The 20,788-nt window shown below is 45.0% G+C and overlaps 1 protein-coding gene across 4 annotated transcripts in view; it reads left to right on the plus strand.

Moving 5' to 3' along the window:
• The window catches only part of LOC125760938 (GAS2-like protein pickled eggs), a 35,198-nt gene extending 14,450 nt beyond the window's left edge, over positions 1-20,748 (plus strand). For all 4 annotated transcript variants that reach the window (XM_049421545.1, XM_049421548.1, XM_049421546.1 and 1 more), the window contains exons 3-11: positions 753-1,175; positions 9,926-10,122; positions 10,428-10,546; positions 10,894-11,159; positions 14,779-14,886; positions 16,780-16,964; positions 17,036-17,195; positions 17,267-17,669; positions 17,753-20,748. In XM_049421545.1, coding sequence (XP_049277502.1) covers positions 1,002-1,175; positions 9,926-10,122; positions 10,428-10,546; positions 10,894-11,159; positions 14,779-14,886; positions 16,780-16,964; positions 17,036-17,195; positions 17,267-17,669; positions 17,753-18,912 — 2,772 coding nt within the window. In that variant the 5' untranslated portion in view covers positions 753-1,001 and the 3' untranslated portion in view covers positions 18,913-20,748. The remainder of the gene's footprint in view (positions 1-752; positions 1,176-9,925; positions 10,123-10,427; positions 10,547-10,893; positions 11,160-14,778; positions 14,887-16,779; positions 16,965-17,035; positions 17,196-17,266; positions 17,670-17,752) is intronic.
• The last annotated feature ends 40 nt before the right edge of the window (positions 20,749-20,788 follow it).

Raw genomic sequence — 20,788 nt, forward strand, 5'->3', positions numbered from 1 at the left:
GTCCATTGGCACCTCGGTCATGTAATGTGGGGTGAAACAAAAAAGTACCCTCACGATCACACGAGGGCCAGCGTGCCGATGGACGAGAAAAGGAGAGTGAATCGGAAGGGGGATGTGGGATGAGAAGAGCTGCCCCCAGTGCGGTCACGTTAAACATCGTACTTCCAATTAACCTACCGGCGCTATCGCATTACCGTCATTCATCGTTTTTATTTTTGTCTGCTGTTTTGGGTCGTGCCGTTTCTTCTTCTGGATTTGGTTTTGTGGCTTCTTTTCTTTTTTTTCGTTCTACCTGTTCTTTTTTCGTTCTTACCATATCGTTTCACTATTCTTCTTATTTGTTTTCCCTGTTTTTCCTGTTGCTTTGATCGGTTTAGTTTGTTTGTTTTGTCTGCATTCGTTTTCCCTTTTTGATTAGTTTTCATTTTCATTACCCTTATCGAGTTTAATTCGTTTTGAATAGCTCCATTATATTAAGGGTGTTAAATTAAAGTAGAAAGAGAGAGAGAGAGATAGAGAGAGAGAGTGAAAGAAAAAGACGTTTCAAAAGAAGCGTGCCTGTTACATTAACTTGCATGTTTCCTACATATTCTGCTCCACTCTTCTCTTCTTTCTTAACATTTCTAGATGCAATTAACATTCTGATTAGCTACCTTCTGTCAATAATGTGGATTTAGCATGATTGTTCTAATTTTAACATTATTTTAGTATGTGTTAAATTAACTTTCCATTTCACTGTTTTCTTTTTTCAGATTTTCTCTCGATGAAAATCCAATCGATACGCGAACGTGGAAGGTCCTCAAAGGCTTAACGAGAAATAATAAGACACTTCCTAAATACCTAAACATACGCAAGAATTGACGAGATATAACACTAAACCATAGACAATAAGCTAGTCAACTAAACAGCTAATTAAAGACGAAAAGTTACAGCGTAAAACGGGACGAGTTAAAGGAATAAGCTAACGATTTATTGAGAACGAGCAACAGAACTGCAGCACAATGAACACCGTCCTGCTGGAATCGCGGCCATATCGGCCATTTAAATCGAGCGAGGAGTATCTGTACGCGATGCGCGAAGATTTGGCCGAATGGTTGAACACAATGTATCCGGACCTGCGCATCAATGTGGAAAACTTTATGGATCGGCTGGATACGGGCGTAGCTCTATGCAAGGTATGTTTTTTTTACTAAATTTAAACAAAATAAAATACACAAACATCATAAAACACAAACAGTTCTCCATAACAAAAGTTAGTACGATGTCATAACAGAACCAAAATGGTAACACATAGTGAAACAACTATTGCGTGTTCCGTTAAATGGACGTGTTTTAAAATTGTGGTACAGATTTTATTTCTCATTGCGCATACATTTATAGTTGGTTGATGTGGTTTTTTATTTTTCACCAAGGACCACAATTCCGTTTTACAATCTTGGCGAAAGTTATAAAATGGCACCGCCACACTTAGGGAGAGTAATAAATTTTACAATTTATGTGCATAATCTTCGGGGTCATCACTATTTAAGGATGGATCAAGATGAATCGTCCTTGAGGAAATGCGTTTTGGACAACCCGTTGATATTTATCACTATTCTTGTTGTTTATTTGCTTTTGAATTATGTTAATTTATACGAAGCAAGGCAATAAAACGTGCGGTTTAATAAAAGATCTGAAATTGTTGTTAGTTTGATGATATGGTTATGAGCCTCACATTTTTAGCAAACAAACATAGATTTGTGTGTTTTGTGAAGGCTACGATTTGTATAAATTAATTGCTCTGATTTCAGAGATTTCAGTTATTAAATAAAACCATTATTACTTAATAAAACACTAGCAAAGAAATGACAAAAATGCATCCAAAAATGCACAAGCAACCAAACAGGTGATTACTTTCCGTTTTCAAACCCGTTGTACGAAGTGTTTCGAATAAAACAATTGATCACCACCCTACGCGTGTTAACGTGATCACTAACCTTGCTTCAATTAATTGTCCACCCCGTCATCGGCAAGATGGAACCCCGCCCCGTATGCTTATATGCATACTTTCACGGCTCGCTATAAACCCATTCCACTGGCAGCTAATTGTGGTGGTGGGTTTTCGAATCGTCTCATTTATGGAATGCATTCTTCCTCACTTGTTCCCTTCCAAACCGCGGGGGGATCAGGGGTTTGGAATTTATCACGCGTACAATCCGTTCCGAACACTGTCACCATTAGTAGCTAACCGGGAAAACGTGGAATCTTCGTGGAGTGTCGTCGTTTGTTGACTGTTCTGATTGTTTAAATTAAAACGCTGCATTTGTTGCTGTTGCTGGCCCCGGCACTCATTAACACCAATTAACTTGAAGACGAACCCGCTCCAGACAACGGGAGATTGCTGTTCCTCCCATACTCCTAAAAACAAATGTCCCAAAACGCTCAGACTAACTGCATCGGGTTCAGTCTTCCCAAAGACCCAAAGAGACATTCTATCGCATTCCGTAAATCTGCGCCCACTCTCTCAGGGAACGATTTGTAGTAAGTATTGTTCCAATTTTCTCGTCCACCGTTGCATCCGCGCGAGACATATGTCGGGAGCCTGGAATTGCTGTGTTCTTGAGGAGGTGGAGGCAAGAGGACTCGGTTTAAGCAGACAATATGTATGCCCTCGCGCCTGTCTGGTGAATTCTGGCTATAAACTGGTTTTTACCATATATACTTCACGTAGAGTTGTTTTTAAACACTACAAATTGACATTTGGTTCCAACTTCCCGCTTTGGGTGTCTCGTTTCTATTTGGGAACTGATTGTGGATATTGGTTTTGGAGCGATGAATGCCGATAGCTTACATTGTAGCTACACACAAAAATAAAGCTGCATCTATCGAAACTTTCATAGCCAAAAAGGTATCTTCACTATCAATGCGCAGTATCTCACAGTTTACTTCCAAAACTTCTTCCGGCACTGTTGCGTGCCGGCGAACTCTGTTGCCTTTCTTTCATTTGCGATCCCTGGAGCCTTATTAGAATCGCACGTCAAGGTTTTCGCCCGTTACTGCCTTATGCCAGGTACGTTGATCTCTTCGTACACCGGTGCGGAAGAATCGCCACCAACTGGTGTTGTGATCTGGCGCCGCATATCACTCGAGACCTTGTCGCCTTGTTGGTGTACACAGAAGGTCACTCGTTGGAGATCACTCTCCACTATCCGCCGCAGCATACCGGACCCCGAATTGCTGGATAAGGAAATTGCCACTCGAACTTGTTGCCGCGCACAACTCGCACACATGCTGGGACGATCCGCGACCATGATCTGCAGATGATGACGACCTGCGTTACACACAGGCGCGAACGCTTGCGATGACAACCACGCTGCCGCTAGGCGACGACGACCTGTTGAATCATGGCTGTGGGGGGCTCTATTGCCACTCGCCTGATCAGATCGACGTTCCTCACGCACGAGGTGTGCTCCTTATTTGGCGGGAATCGTTCCGTGGTTTTTTGTTGTCGTTGTTTTTGAACCGAACAGCGTTGTTGTTTTCGTGCGCTAGTGGCGATCCTGTGAGATGTGGTTAATGTTGAGGGTATCCGCACAACTATGCTCGGCAGCCAAAAAAAGAATGACTCCACCGTAGCGACACACATCAAACGCACAACATGAAAATAGGAAACCGTGCGTGCTGTGGGAAGGTAACTTACCGAATTGTTGGACTCGCAGGTGGGAATGGGGTGCGCATTGCTCTAAATACGTCGTCACGCTGGCGGGCCAGAACTAGAACCACCGTGCGTGCCTGCGTGCAAAGTGCAAAAGGGCAGGACAAGCCGCGAAAGTGTTCGTCGCTCGCAGTTGAACGATCGTGGCGTAAATAGAATCCCATTATTGCATGCCGCGCGTGGTGCAATCCACCCTTCGTTTTGCTGGGAGGAACGGTACGGATTGGTACCACCCGCTGCTGCCAGTTAAGAGGATGCGGAAGTGTACCGATTTGATGCGAATGGTACGTCCCTGTTTGGTGTGGATGAGATCGTAGAAGCAAGGTAGTTGCCCATCGCGATCGAACGATGAAGATCGAAAGAATGGTCACCATCGTTGGGTGATTTTCATGGTAGTAGGGAGGAACGACAGCTAACGACGATGGGAGTAATGCTGGGAACTCCCTAAAAATAGTCCCCAAGAAAATCGTAGCACTAGCGCGAGGGTCTTCCCATCATCAGCTAACGCTTTTGGTCCGTCCATCTTTAACGCCGTGCCTAGTTTGATATGGGAAGAAGCGCAGCATTGCATTCTGATGCTCTTGCCGGTGCCGCCGGATTTAATGGCAAGTTGTTTCATTTTGTTTTCAAAACCCACGTCCGGACCCTTCACTCCCCCTTCAGCGCCATATGCCCGCAAGAGAAGGATTACTGTAGCGATCTCCTGCGTGAAATAACGTGCGACGCTGGGAAGGAAAATTTATTTAGAACAACTGGCCCAACGTAGAACAACGCACAGCACCAGCATTAAGCCACCAGCATTTATTGGGCAGGAGGTGTTGTGTTCAGCTGCTTGAAAGGCCAACTAGCCCGGATTTAATTCATACGGAAAATAAAACATAGCTACACTCAAACTAGCTCGGAACGGATGCTGGGCGTACGGCACAGAGTTCTAGGGAGATTTCACTTTCCATATGCACCGAAGACCTCATACCACACTCAGAGACACGCACTCTCACACACACACGCGTTGCACCCCAGATATGCTATACGGGCACCACAATACGTACCACATTTGGCCGTCTTTCCAATGCTTTCAATGGCACTGTACGTCAAACCAAACGGCAAAGCGCTAGTTCCTGCGAAGGGGTGGAATAAATTGGGTTGTCGGTTGATGGTTTGATTTTTTAGAAAGGGGTTTTTGAATTGGCTGCAATTGAACGCTTTATGAGCTCGAGAATGTGACTCGAGTGGGTGAGATGGGGCCGGCCGGGAAATGGCTTAAATAATCGCTTATCACCGACCAAGTAGGACGGAATACAGCTGTGGTACGCTGTGTTGATGTTGGTTACGATGTGAAGTATCACACCCGCCATCATTGGGTTAAGATTCGGAAGGGTTTAACCGAGGTATGCAATTTATCAAGCTTAGAAAAACTCATACAGTTTGGTGTGTTTTGGATTTTTTAAAATAAATGAAGAAATTTTGAACAAAATGCTAAAGTTTATGCAATACATTACAAAGGCAGTTTCAATATTGCTCTCTTCAATGTATACTGAAGTATACAATTTGTCATTCTAATCGCATTGAGTGCCATTCTTCTGCGGCAACCTTGGAAAATTTTAGAATTGGCGCAAAATTTGAACGTTGTCTCTGGCATTCTAGTATCTGGCAGGAGGGATATCAAACACTGGTTAGCACTCTTCCTTGTCCGTACACCTTCAGTATGGACCATTTATCAATCAAAAGTCGCGTGCCATTTTTGGCCAACGAGGCCGCTTGGTTCCGCAGTGTTTGCCAGCTTGTTTCTGCTCACCCACTCACACGAGGTTATTGGTGTTTTGGGGCTTCGCACATGCACACGGGTTCCTTGAACTTTCGGGCACGACAGAACAACGGACACCGAAGGACGGCATTCGTTCGCCCGCCAGACCTTTATGGGTCCCAGGACCAAAAGGTTGGGTTTATGTATGTGTGTGTTGTGTGGTGGTATTAAGCTACAACAGTACAACAAAAATTGGAGGAATTTTAATGCCCTCGATATGGCTCGATTTCATTCACTAGATAACTTGGAGGCGTACGTATTTGGAGTACATGCGAAACACTTATGGCATAGTTTGGAGACTTGTTTAACAGCAGTAGAAATGTTTTTAAAAGCTTTTTCGCTGCCCAAGGACGTCGACATTTGACAATGAACATTCAAGTGGTCGAAGATGATCTTCAGAGATTGAAATTGGGCCCACAAAATGGCGTTCGGTAGAGTAGGGTGAGTACTACTAAAAGCAAACCCTAAACATTCTCAGCTTTATCTAAGATTGTTTACTGAATTGCCGTCTTTTATGCAAATCCGAGTGAATTATTGCTTTAGTTATGATCTCTTAGTATTTTTTTTACTAAGAGCAAAATATTACACCGATTTTTACATCGACATTTATTTAAAAGTGAATACAATGTAAAGTTATTTAAACTATTAAAGATTCTTCAGATTGTTATTCTCTTGGGAAGGTTTTTACGGCATCCCTAAGAGACATAATTAATGTACTACTACTACATTGCCGTTCGTATCCAGACGCCAAACAATCGTCATGAATGATCGTTAACCATTTATGTGAACTAAATCCATAACGATCCGTAAGGTCTGGCAGTTCCATAAAAAAGGACACATTTAAAGATTTAAAGATCCCGCTCAAGAACTCGTTAAATGAAGAAGATTTTACGACCTCCAAAATTCCGACACAATCTTTAAATCCTTTGCGCAGTGTCGATAGTTCGCTCATATCGGGAGCAGTTGTTACGTTTACGACTTTATTTATAGGTGCAAATGGCATAACACTGTTAAGCGGCTGGGAGCCATTCGGACTACCCAGAACGTTATTTAAATTTTGCCCTCTGTTCGTTCTATAATGATTTCATATTCTCGGTTGAGTACATAATCGCCTAAGCCATCATAAATGGGGATTTTTTCGCAATCCTTTGATCTCCGGTCACAAAGTGGTCCGCGTTAAAACGATTCTGTTGTTCATTTGTGTTCTAACGGTGTACCTTTTGCCCGTTCCACGCCATCCACAGCAAGTAACGCTGATCGTTTCCATCTAATGTTGACACTGCTTAGTAAGATTAAACATTGGAGAGGGGAAAAACAAAAGCTCCATTATTGAAGGATCTGCCTCAAACACCCAACTCTCGTCCCATCTAGTAATAGCAAACGATCAAGCCACGATCCGTCCGAAATGGGCAAACCTTTGACCAAAAGCTTCACTATTTTGTGCTAATGGTACCGCAAGTGTGGAGGTCTGCTATGATCTTGACATCGGCACCGGCACCGTGTGATTATGATCGCCTTTGTGTCTCATCTCATCTCCATATACCGGGCCTGCGGTAACGCGATGCCAATGTTTGACCTCTCGTTTTACACCGTCCCCTTTTCTGACGACCCTCTGGCCATCGACACAAGCAATCGGAGTGCCCAACCGCAATAGCAAACAGTTTGTCTCTTGTGCTCTTGTGTGACCAAAAGTCGAACCCGTGTCGATATAATACCCGCGTTGTCCACTGTCACACGCGCTGTTGCTGACAGTTGATGCTGTGAGGAATCGTGGAATCGTGGGAATTGAAGGAGGTGGTCGGTGGTGTGGAGCGAAGCTGAGTTTGTCAAGCAAACGCGTAGGTGTCCAAGCGCTGGAACGACAATTGACGTTTTGTTCTCCGATAGATGCAGAGATACACATACACGCGCGCGAACGAGTGCGCCCTGGCTAGCTGTACATGGACGTAGAGCCGTGTACTTAACGGAAGGGAGCATTCTGACCCCGTACTTGACTGAAGACGAAGTGATCGCCACGATTCGAAAAGCTCACGTATCGGTCGTGATGCCGTAATAGTCGGCTTAAGCTTGTTCATTTTTTTTCTCTGCTAATACCGACCGTTGCAAGCGGGTCGTGTTGGCTATTTTTGTGCTCCGTACCTCGTTATTTTCCTATCAATTTGGTTCGCAAATGAAGCCTCAAAGTGGCTTAAACGGGTGGCCTGCACGGTTCGCATGAAATAGAAAGCAAAAAATCAATTTTCCTTGCTAGTGGTTTGGAAGACGCAGAGGGAGGTAGCGGTCGCTATTCATGATGGGGTTGTCGACGATGCGTCACGGTTCTGATGTGTGGTTCTAAACATCGCCAGAGGTGTCAAAGATGGGTACTCGAACTTGTTTGCAGTTTATCTTCTCGTAAGGAGAGTTGGATACATTCTTCAATAGTAAAATTGATTGTGAAATAAAGTGGTTTCATCCAATTGCTCGTGTTGCTGTTATGATATTGATTCATTTTTCGATTGTTTGACATGCCTGCATTAGTGCGAACGGCGTACCAGGGATATGGTTGCGGGAGGCAACGAAGCCAAGGTCACCATGGTCGTAATTCCGATGGTAAATTGCAAATCCTATGCGCCTGTGCCGGGGACGGGTATGGGGAGGAACACAGTCGTTCGCTTCCTTGTTTGGGAAGGCACCAAACCATCAATCCATCCGCTTCGGCTGTCGCGTACCATCGCCGGGGCCTTAGCTTAGTGTCGTCGGGTTTTGCGAGCGAGCATATAATTGCGATAATGAAGTCGCCGTTTCCATGCGCTTTTGGTGGCTAAGAATCACCCTTCACAACCCTACACGATCGTGAAGTAGCGGAGGTAGCGAAGAGTCAAAAACGAGCGGCCCCGTCCATTACCTCGCGGAGTCTTTTCCCTTTTTAGAGGTGGCTGCATTTGTCACGCTATTTTAATTCCCTTTTTTTGGTTTTGCTTATTCCCATTGCATTGTACCGAGGGCGAGGAAATGCAGTGGTAATAAACACAAACCCAAAACGTTAACCGCACATCTAATTTCTGTTGTATTCCCTTGCCGCGAAACGAGCACAGGGGTTTGTCCATCTCCACAAAAGGGCAACACTGGCGCATGGATCTTGCTTGCTAAGTACAGACGAAAATGGAAAATTCACATTCACAACCGAGCGCCGCATTGCCGCTTTGCTTTTCTTTAAGGGCAAGGGGGCGTAAAAAAAGGGCTGGCTCGTGTGATATCTTATCGCAACCGTGCAGCCTGCCCTCGCTAAAGGTTCGCCGAAGTGTATCGCTGGTAGAGGTAGAATATAAATATGGAAGCGGCTTAGTCCGCGATACGATCCGATTCGAGAGAACAAGCTCCTAAATATAAGCGATCGCATAAATTAAAGCAAAAATATATTGATCCACTTTCGGTCGTGCGAAACCGAACGATCAAAGCTCCATATTCCTACTGTCAATATTTTAGTATCGGTTTGGTGTTTTTTAGAGTTTAAACCGCTCGACGCCGTCCGCCTTTAATGGGTTTCAGCCGGTGTGTGGACTTTGTTCGCTACGTCAAAGCGCTACATATGTCGATCGCAAATCGATCCTTTTACGATCTCGTACAGCACCGGCACAGGGGTTTGTTCTCGTGGCCATATTTATGTGCTAAGCCACCGCCCGACGCGTTGTGATTGCTTTATTAGTGAAATCGTGTCACAGGACGCACGCGTTCGTTCTGAGAGTTCTTTACGCTTTCCATGGAAAAGTGGTTGATTTTACGGCCATGGTTTGTGGAGGTGTGGCGAGGCGTATTTTTATCTTTTTCACACCATCAACATCATGCTAAAACATGAACTATTACTCATCAGAAATTTTCATGCGTGTATGATTCCGTTTATTTTAAAAATATGTCTGAGTGCGTTGAAATATTTCACTCTCCGATATTGTATTTTTACACAGCTTCGACGTGAACATATCGTAGATTATAATCGTGAGATTACTCATGATGCTGCTGACGCTACTTCAACGTCCAAATCATCCCGCCTTACCAAACCTTTTGCATCAATTACTTGTGCATGCGTTAACTGCCGAAAAGGGTACATTGAAAAAAGGAAAATAGTTGCGTCAACGGACGTCACATTTCTCCGGGACGAGTTCGTTAAGAATTCCAAACCAGTCCGAATTTGTCGATCGAAACCGATTGCTGTCGTACGGCACGAATATTTTGTGGTTGTGCGATTTGCCAAATGAAATCACTCCGTGCTGCCCGAACCCATACACTCATGGTGGACGTTTAATTGATCGGCGAAATTGATTGTAAAAGATACCATCGTACCAGCACTGTCCATTTTGTGGCCACACAAAAACACACACAGCAGAGTCCATTCCATCCGCAGGTGATTAATATTCTTTCCCATTCTTCTACCTTTACTATCAACACAGCATGCCAACAACGTACGTGTGGCCGCCGAACAGTACGTCGCCCGCCGCATGGCGCGGAACAAATCCATGACGAAATCGATCACATCCGGGCTGGCCGGTCCGATCCTTAGTATGGGCAATGTGCACTTTCTGGCCGCGGCCAAGAGTGGTACCTTTTTTGCCCGTGATAACGTATCCAACTTTATCACATGGTGCAGGTAAGCTTGTGGTAGAATTTGAAGGACGAATATCCTGCAATAGAATGTGGACATGTCATTATGCTTAGGTTGACCCAGAAAAAAGCGTTTAGTAAGGGATTATAAATAGAAAAATCATACTAATGCAATGGACATCGCATTCCTTTTCGTGCATTTGCCTGCAGTGGAAGTGATTGCGTGCCAAAAGCATTCGACTTTCTGGTAACCTCGCTCTCTCCATGTCCATGAGTGTATGTATAATTTCGATTTTTTCTTCTTTCATTTCTATTTCCCATTTTCCTGCATTTGCACTTTGTTAACCACAGGAAAAGCCTTCAAATTCTCGAGTGTCTGCTGTTCGAAACGGACGATTTGATAATGCGCAAGAACGAAAAACACGTCATCCTGTGCCTGCTGGAAGTTGCGCGCCGTGGTGCCAAGTTTGGTAAGTTTTCTGTTTGTGTGATTTTCCATTTCCTTTCGTTGGGACCAACACGGGATGGATTGGGTGCGCCACCCCGTCTGGGTCAATAATGCCGGCCCGCAGCGATGACTCAGACCTGCTGTCTGGGGAAAAACAGCCAACGGACGGATGTACAAAATCAATAGTTTTGGTTTCAACAAAAAAAAGCTCTTCAATATCATGATGTCATAGGCATATTACCGTAGGTCAGGGCTGGCCGTATGGAGGAAGAACAAATTATGTATTAAGCAAATGCCCTAGCTGATTAGTATCTTTCGCCCGTACCATCAATCCATCAGATAGTTTTAATAAGCTATTTCCTTTCTCAGGTATGCTTGCTCCAATGTTGGTACAGATGGAGCGTCAGATCGATCGGGAGATAGCGGCCGACAATCGGGCTAATGCTGGTGTGGGCTGTGGTACACAGACCGAAGGTGAGGGCAATGGTTCCGGCACTGGCATATCGACCGGCACGGAAACGGAGCTTTACGACAGTGACAGCGAGGAGGAGGACCACGAGGCGGAGTCACCGATGCTGATGTACGGTCCACAGCCACAGATCGTCACGAACGATCTGAAGAGCCTGGACGAAATGGTAAGTTATCGTACATATGTTTAGGAATTCACCCATTCTACGGTTGCGTAAGGGGAAACTGTTGAAATCTTGCGTTAGCTTTATCTAAATTGTCACTTTAAGTTAGAAGTAGTAAGCCTTAAGCAGAAAAGAACTCCTGAACAGTATTGTAAGGTAAGCGAAGAAACGAAAGTGGAGCTAATGACCAAACCTCGTGTAAGGAAAGAATAAGCTCCATGCTAGACGTAAGAGGTAGTGCCGGTGTCGTCTTATTATGGTCTTAGACGATGGGAGCTTAAAGAAGTGAAAATGGCTTTATCCGCTTTATGCGTCTTTTGGTTCGACCCTAAAACCCTACCCCAGGGTCAATCCAATTTATCTTTTAACTTGAAGCCCGTGCCGTAGCTAAACTTGTCCCAGTGTCCTTGCAACATGCGAGTGAGAATAGGTATGGGTATTAATGCATCATCTTTCTACCGGTTGGAAATGCATAATGTCGCAATACTACGCATAACTTTAGCATCATATGCTACCTTCGGTGCATGTGACTTGCGAGGTGGATTATGAATTGTCAACGACAGGCGAATCCAATTCTGCTGGCCTGTGTTGTGTGACCTTACTGCATTTAGACGAGAAGCATCTTGACTGCAGAGTCTTGTGTCCGGTGCGTACGATGAGATCATACGTACAGTATGTAATAAGCAAACAACGGAGACCTCCATGCTTCAGTAAGCACAAGTATGTAAGGATCCCATTGAACCATGGAGATGTCAAAGAGGTACTTGAGTACCATCCCCCTGTTTGAAAGAGCGACTACGTGCGAGATCTCGTCGTACCAACAGTTTATGCCTACCAATAACTGTACAGGTGACAAAAACCAGCAGCCAAATGGCACCGTATGTGGACACAATTAATTCGACAATTACCATACAACTCTGGGGTTACCGATTGTCGGCAATGCCACCCAACGGTTGGTTTCTTGCGACTTCTGCCACAATATCAGCACATGATGTAACGCGTAGGGTTCGTTGGGCTTCTCTCCCAGTGCGACCTTGCGAGATTAGTGTGTGATGGTAAAGATGATGGTGTTGAAATCGCTCACCGACATAAAAACAAAGAAACAAAGAAAGATGACGATCTGTTGGGGTGGTTGGGACATGCGATCGAACGCATGTGCTGTTTGACAATTTGACAACAGCAACAACCGAATGCTGTTAGACCTATTTGTAAGGTGTCTTGGTTTTTGGCATTGGTAGCTTTCCTGCTTTTAAGAGCTAACCTGTCCATTTCTATCCCTTCCTTCTCCGCCCTCCCAGTTGCTGGTTTTTGTTGGACAAACAATGGTGTGTAGGGCTTTGAACAATTGAACAAATTGAAGTTGTGGGCACACACCACATCGAAAGCGGGATGCAACCCCGAATTGATTCAGGATGTGTGATCATCGTTTTATGTTTTTCACCCAACTCTAAAAGCGATTTTGGTCTTCGATTGATGTTTTTGTTATAACTCTCTTGTTATGGTCTTATGGCAACCTTCCCGAATGTTTGTGTTTTCCCGCTGAGTACTTTTTGAATTTTCGATAGCATGTCAAAATAAATATCTGCTTCAAAAAACACACAACAGCTTCATTTCCAGTGAAACAAACAAACGCACTGTCATGATTACTTTTGCGTTTTTTTTTTGCTTTAAAATGTTGAACTTTGCTTAGATTTTAAACACACCGATGGAAAAAAAGTAAAGTACACACTGTGAAGTAAACTTTAAGCTTATTCGGTTTCAGATGATTATCTCATCCGAATGATTAAATCGTTCCAAAGCTGCTTTGGCAGATAATAAAACTCACAACGTTGTGAGAATTCTAGCTGACTCCTCAAAATTGTCTTATTAAACTTGCTTAACAGATAGTTTTATGGTTGTGTTAATTGCTTCGCCATATCGCATGAAATCAATTTTCGTCAAAATCTTTCCAGAACCACAGACACACACATTTAGATTTAATTTTCACTGTAGATAGAATTGTTGTGTTTCACGCCCCAAAAATTATCTGTCTTGATATTCCCCCTCCGTTTTTTGGTTTCCTTTTGCCATCCCGTTTTTTCGACCCGGGCTCTGCCGAGCAGCAAACTGTCACCGGGCCGCAGTTATGCCATGCCACCCATCACCGACGCCCGTCCGGGGCGTCCCGGCCAAAGGCTCGTCGCTCGTGCCAAACGGTAACAAGAAAACAAGAAAATAGCAAAATAGCGAGTAGGAAGTGGTTCGCTAGATAGTTTTTCGCTAATAATCCACCCGCCTACCAACCACCATTCACCGCTCCACCTTCTTTCCATTCTTCCACACCGCCGCACCTTCTGCAGCGCGGGGGCCGCACCATTTTCCACCCCTTTTGCGGAGCGTATGCAAATGGGTTCTTTATAGGTAGACACAGAACAACGACAGCAGAACAGCAACCGCGCTTGGGGAGCTTGTCTAAACGGCAACAGCGAGCCGGTGACGAGGGGCAAGGGACAGTGGCTACTTCTTCGCCAAGTTTCACGCGAATTGGATGGACGCAATGTGTATGGTAGGGTCCGGGTCCGATATTTCTCTATCGGAACAGGTTCGTTCGGTTTGGCGAGAGCGCGGAGGTTGACCGTAAGTCGCACGCGCTTACGACATTCTTGTTGCGAGGGTTCTGTGTGATTTGGTGTTTTTTTTTCTTCTTCTCCATTTTACTCTTCAAACAACTTTACGGCTTACGCCACGCAATACGCGGCGGCTCGGCGACTGCCCTTATGATGATGGTGATGACCATTATTATTGGCATTAGCATTATTGTTGTTCTTATTATCATCATTATTTCAAAACCTTTCAATCTGGCCGCCCTGATCGCGCGCGCGCGCCTGCTCTGGCACAACAACCCGGTCACCACATGCAAACGGCCACTTTCTTCGTTCTCCCGTCCACCTGGTTCGACCACAGGTTCTGATGTCCAGCCGCGGTGGAGTCCGTACGAGCGCTCGCCAAACGACACAACACCGATCGTAAACAGTGATCTTAGGGCGGCATTTTAGACATTGGCATCGATCGATCGAGCCAAGAGTGAGAATGGCGCAACGTTAGCCCAACGGGCGGAAATCCAACCGAGTCCGTTCGTGTGGGCGAACTTCGGACCAGCCAGTCTCTGCTGCTTTGCTGTATGGTTATTGGTCGGACTGGTCTTGTGCTTGAGTTGACGTAGCTCCAACCCTACTCAAGATCGGCACGGTTTGACAAGGGATGGTTAAGAACAATCCGTTAAATTTGGTCCGCATGTTGCAATATTTGCTATTTAGACAATGGAGCAATCCTTGACCAAACAAATTAAGAAATTCGTCTATTCTGGGTAGAAGATTTGCAATTGCTCATGGAACCTTTTCCAGTACGTTCACACACTAGGTCAAACATTTTGTCAGCATTTATCCCCACACTAGGTCAAACGCTTGGGCTAGCTGAAGCGCTTCCAAGCTCTTATCATGCGCTCCATGACAATATCGCATGTCCACCAGAACCATTATGCTACTGCTAGATCGCCCACGGCACCCGTAATCAATTGACGCCCAGTTGAAAAAGCTCATTAATGTATGCATCACCCTATTTTCTCTCCTTCCGTCTCTCGCAGGTTCGTGATCTGGTGGAAAAGTGCACCTGCCCGTCCCAGTTCCCGATGGTGCGCGTCTCGGAGGGCAAGTACAGAATCGGCGATACCAAAGTGCTCATTTTCGTGCGGGTAAGTAACGTTCGGTGTGGATTACTTCTGCCGCATCGTTCGTAACACGTTCAGCGCGATACGATCGAGTTGCGATCCGCGGCGACTCCGGAAGAGACATTAAATCGTGAAACCGTGGGATGAATGTTGAACGCTTCGGAACGCGAGAACTGCTCGCACAAGTGGGCAGAACGGGCATAGGACGCTTACCGGTACTCAGACGTACTGTAATCTTTGGACGTGTTGTTCGGTCCCAAACGGTAGATCCCTTTTTTCGGGCATTCCAGGCACATGCGTGGCAAGATTATCATTCTTGCTTCGATTTCGTTTCTGTTTCTTCTAGTTATAGCCGTGCTGAGATGGGATTCCGTTTTCAAAGAAAGGTCCTCAAAGAAAGGAGGAAAAAATCATGCCTCGTTTTTTCAGTTCAACGACTTCTTAGAATTCGTCGGTGAAATTGTGGGAACATCTGAAATGCATTCCTCACTAATGCACTTGCATCTACAAGTCCGTCACCTTAAAGGAATTGTTTGACACCTCTGCTTTAGCCTTTTCTGTAGCTCGGAAGATTAACGTCCTTCTCCGAGTGGGAAAATATTAACGTTCTTTTGGAAAAGTCTCAGATGTTTTGGAGTGTATATAGCTCAAACCTTTCCCGCAAATAGCACAAGCATGTTCGACATGCCGCCAGCTATCCTTGACACCTTTTAATTACGTGGCTGTGCTAGCCTTCTAATGCTCTCTTCCTGTACCTGGTTTTATCTTCAAAACATCGGCCGTTTCGTTATCATTATGCTTCCGCTTTTACGCCACGGTTCGATGATGATTGTGTGTGTTTTGTATTTTTCACCTATTTTATCATACAGAGAGCTTGTTTGTAGAGCTCGTTATCTTTTCCCCCTTGATAAGGTTGGCCCGATTGCTAACTTATTAGTTTTTCGGTTCCCTCCTTTACTCATCACATTGATTTTGGGTTGCTTTATCAATCACGATAATATTGATGGTGTTGTAATAAATTTGTTTTGAAAGTTGACTCAAGTTCTGAGAAATTAAGAATCGAGAACGGTTTACTTGATGAAATTGAATAGTGGTCGTGGAGCATATGGAGGAACTATTGCGCCACGCTCCTTGAACGAGATCCGTCCAATCGACTCGGATCGTTTGATAATCCTTCAGGACGCGAACATATCTTGACGATGGCTTAGAGCTAGACGAAATGATATCACGCTCCAAGCACCACTCGAGTATTATTATCATCAATTTGCCAAGAATTGCTATTGTTGTTTAGTCGTGTATTACCGTCTATATTGAACGGTACGCAGATTACAGCTAAAGATTATTCAGGAATAATCAATTTATCTTATCATAAAGGTTCCATACACGAATTTGACAACAACTCAACACAGCGAGCAACTTGTTATATAGCGCATATCGCGATAAGCTTCTTCCAAATCATCGTATGTACTTATACAATTAATAAGTAATTGGAAAATTATTCAAAAGCTTACCCACTGACACCGCCAAAAATGTTTGAATGATGGAACACCCAAAGGTCGTCCAAAGTGCCATCGATTTAGAGAGGTTAGAGAGGTACAAAAAAAACTGAGTGCAAGAAGCATGGAATGTGGGTTAATATTGCGTGAACGTGACTGCGCATCACATTGCCCGGAAGCGTAGCCGGCGTGTGCGCCCGAAAAAGTTCGGTTCCGCTGCAATGCACCCTGTGCGATTACATAAAACAAAACCCTTAGCGATTAAGCAGTAGCCTCTGCGGAGAGGACGGTTTCGACAATGTAGTAACGATCTTTTACGACCCGTAAACCCGCCCAAAAAGGTCCGCAATCAAAACATTAATCATTCATGGAACTGTGTGTGCGTTTTTTTTCTTCTGCGGTTTTTGGGCTTTTGGTGTAGATTCTTCGTTCACACGTGATGGTCCGCGTCGGTGGTGGTTGGGATACGCTTGCACACTACCTGGATAAGCATGATCCGTGCCGGTGTCGATCGCAGCATCGTTCGTCCGCTTCAGCACGGCTGATCACCAAAACTACCAACGCCAATGGGATCGAGCTGCACAAAGCTCAGGTACACTATGATCGGTAAGTGGTCATCGGTAACAGGTCGTCAGCAAGGAGGATATGTAGAACAAAGCTCTTGTTTCCCTCTTTAGATCTGGTTCCCCGTGGAAATCTAGTGCAACTCCAAACCAGAATGGATCACCGATCAATGGTGGTGGAAACAGTAACGCTAATACCTTGTCACCTCCAGCACGTGCCAGAAGCCGTAGCCGTAGTCCCAGTGCTCAGCGTCGTTTACCGACGGAAAATGGGGTTGGTATACGGAATCACCTATGAAGAATGTACATTACCTAATGCTACTACTCTGTACGTCTTTCCTTCAGGATAAACTGCAACCGCCAGGATCTCCGTTGAAAACGTCCAGACGTTCGGTGTCACCGAGTCCGCGCCGGATACAAGAGAACAGTGTTGCCAACAAACGCAAAGCAGCCGGGACGTCAAATAACGCTACTACTGGTGGTGTAGTACACTTCGAATGTGATAATGATCCGGTGGCACCGGTTGCCCCGGTAGTTGGAACGGCGACAGTGTTGCCATCGGAAGATGACAAGAATCGTTACGAGAGCGTTAGCGACAATGGGAGCGAAATCAGTGACGAGGGTTACCGTAGCCTTGGTTTAGTGCAAGGTGGACATAGTGCCGGTACCACAGCCGGCGCTGGAGCTGGTGGGCTGCGGAAGGGTTTCGGAAATAGTCAACATTCGAGTGAAGATGCAGATACTAATGGTACGGTACAAATTCTCCCAAAACAACGTTTTGTTGGAAAGCACACTAATGGCCAACTTATGTAACGATTATCTCGATTGTAGCGCATCTCGATACGACTGCTTCGGACTCGCAAGCTAGCCCAACGGAGGAAGAAAGCTCTACGAAAACGAACGACGAAGATCTGACACCCATCTCAGATGAGCTGGCCGTGGCCAACGAATCTACAGACGTACGCCACTACGTCACCCAGCACGATTCACTAATCGACTGTCCGGATGGTACGATTTCCACCGGTCCGGCTTCCGGATCCTTCGAAAGCTACGGTGTGTACGTGAACGATGATGAAATCACGGTGGACATTGCGAATGCGACCGGTTTGCGCAAGACGGGCTTTTCCGACCGCATTATGGACCGTACCAGTGTGGCCCCTTCTGCTGCTGGTGCTGGCGGTGCCGGATCGCGCATTCCGCGCTCACCTGTTGGGCCGCGACGTAAAGAAAGTGCCGAAAGCACCGCCAGCGGTACGGTTACCGACGAGTTGGCGGTGGTCAACAATCACGGACTCCGCAAACCATCCATCGCCAAATCGGTGACGCGCAAACCGACCGCACTCGCCGGTTCCACCGTGAACAGCGCGGAACAACCGGCGAAGGAAACGAACACTTGGAGTGGTCGATCAAACAAGAAGCGTCCATCGCTAACGTCACAAACGTTTAATGCAACCGGAAAGGGAGCTGCTGCGCCCGCTCCATTTACACGCAATTCACCAGTGCGTGCCTCACTGGCAGCAGAACGCACGATGACGGGTCGGAATCGAACGCCCAAAGCGACCGGTTCGGCCTGTACATCCACCAATACGTCACCGAGCAAGAGCACATCGGATGCAGTGGCAATGCTGCTGCAGCAAATTAAGGATACGCTGGATTCGGGCACAAATGATACGCAGATCGTTGAACGCGTTAGACGGCTGGTGTCGCAAACGAGCGTACCGGATGAGCTGGTCAACGATTTCACCACCGCCTGGGTACACTCCAACGGGAATCTCGATCGTTCGAAGGTGATTTTGGCCGGTTCCGGTACCGGATCGTCACCCTCCAAACCACAGTCCACGTTGTCCAAACGGGCGAGTACACTCTCCAATGCGTCCGATAGTACGCAGTCCAACTGTCGCGACTTGGCGTCGGTAGTTTCGCCACGACGTCTCGATAAGGGCCTGTCCAAGATTCCGGCACCGGTTCGTTCGAATACGGGTCTGTATTGACGCAGTACTGCGTATCGCGTACGTTCCGATGCTGGTGCTACCCTAGCCATATCCAAGCAGTGAAGGTCTATAGTTCTCAACTGATTACAGATGATGCGCGTACCAGCAGCATTTGCTGCATTTTCGGTTCGAAGTTTAATATGAATGTGACGTGATGTATGCCAGTGAAAGACATTGAATTGAATGAAGGTTTTTAGCTGAATTATTAACTTTGATTCCACAATTTGTTCGGAAACTGTTTCGATCTTTACCGCGACTTTGTAAGCAAGCTTGATGCAAGTTTTACAACTTCTCATTTGCTTTTGTTCGTAACCATATCAGATTGAAGTGAAGTGAAGTCCATGTAGAATTACTTTCTTTGAGGGAGTAAAATAATCCAACGGGAAAGATGTTTTATCATTCCTGCAGCGTGACTAATTTTTGTAATCTACAGTTTTGCTCCAAGTTTTGCTTCCTGTTGTTATTGTGCTTAGGATTGTTTAAGTAGATTAAAGTACTAAAAGGAAACCATGCTATATACACAAAATTGCAAGGCGAATCCTATCATTATGCGCTTCCAGCTCGCATTCTCGCGCGAACAAATTCTGTTGTTTACACATCATGACATTTACTGGCGTTTACGTTCCTGGCACGTGTGGTCTCAGTAGACGGACGGGCAGGATAGGCTAGCAATGTTGCGTTTCTGCCCAATATTAACCCAATTTCCAGTATATCCTTTTCATGGAATAAAATTAGAAAGAGAAATGTTGAGAATGGAATAACCAGAAAGGGACGAAACACTGGTAGATATGGTGCCCCCTTCCTTGAAGCAACCCAGAGAGTGCTAAATGACTGACTTTTGCTTTTTTACCGAGCTAGTTTAGGAAAAGAAAAGAAAGCATAGTATGTGTAGGAGAAGTGTTTTTTTTTGTACTAGAATGTGTGAAGTTTCTAGACGTTTTTTTATAGAAGCAAGTTGAATCGGTTCGCATTGACCGACAAAGGCAAAGTGCTTGCAGGGAAAGTAATGTTTTAACTGTACGCCTCCCTAACTCAACTGCGAGTCGAGTCTTTCCCTTTTTACCTAGCCTAACAAACTAATGTCGCATTTTTTATACATTGCACAATTTCCCACTTTCCATCTCCAATAGTTGCTGATAACTCTATAAAACAGATGGTCAGAACAGGAATTGTGTGACTACCGCATAGCTACAAATTAGAAAACAAACAGTACGAAATTTTAAAGCGTCCACATGCGTAGAAAACCGATCAAAGTGCAATAGCGCAATCAGGAAAATGATACAAATTCATATTAAAATTTATGCAAGTTTACAGGTAAACAAGAAAAATGCGATAAAAGTAGTTCAGAGTTTAAAAGCACTGCGGCGCCGGGCAAGGCAGAAGCAAAAGAAAAAAAAGGTTAAAATGTTGGACCTGGAATATCGGAATAAGCAATTATCCACATCACCTGGTGATGAGAACGTTAAGAGACAAGGGGGAAAGGAACCATGATTGAGAAGCATTATGCATAATCAAAGAGTGCTGTGCAATATATGCGCACTAGTGTTAAGTTTGATAAACTTAACGTAGCGCCGTCAGAATGACACTTTAAAATTGGATTAAGGTAAACAAAAAAAAGTTACTAACAAACTGCAGTTCTTACACGAAAATCAAAAAAACCACGATAAAAACACTTGATAAACCGTAGTATGTACGCATTGTTTAAAGTTTTCTTTTTGCTGTTTTCTTTTAACAATGTATCGAGAATTTAAACGTTAGGGCAACATGTAATAAAATCCACTAGCTATTTTGTGGCAATAATGAGCGTAAATAAAAATGAAACCTCCTTCACGGAAAGATTTGTGGTTTGTGGTTTGAGTTGCATTCGTTTGCGGAA

Source organism: Anopheles funestus, chromosome 2RL (assembly GCF_943734845.2).
Source record: "Anopheles funestus chromosome 2RL, idAnoFuneDA-416_04, whole genome shotgun sequence".
NCBI lineage: Eukaryota > Metazoa > Arthropoda > Insecta > Diptera > Culicidae > Anopheles > Anopheles funestus.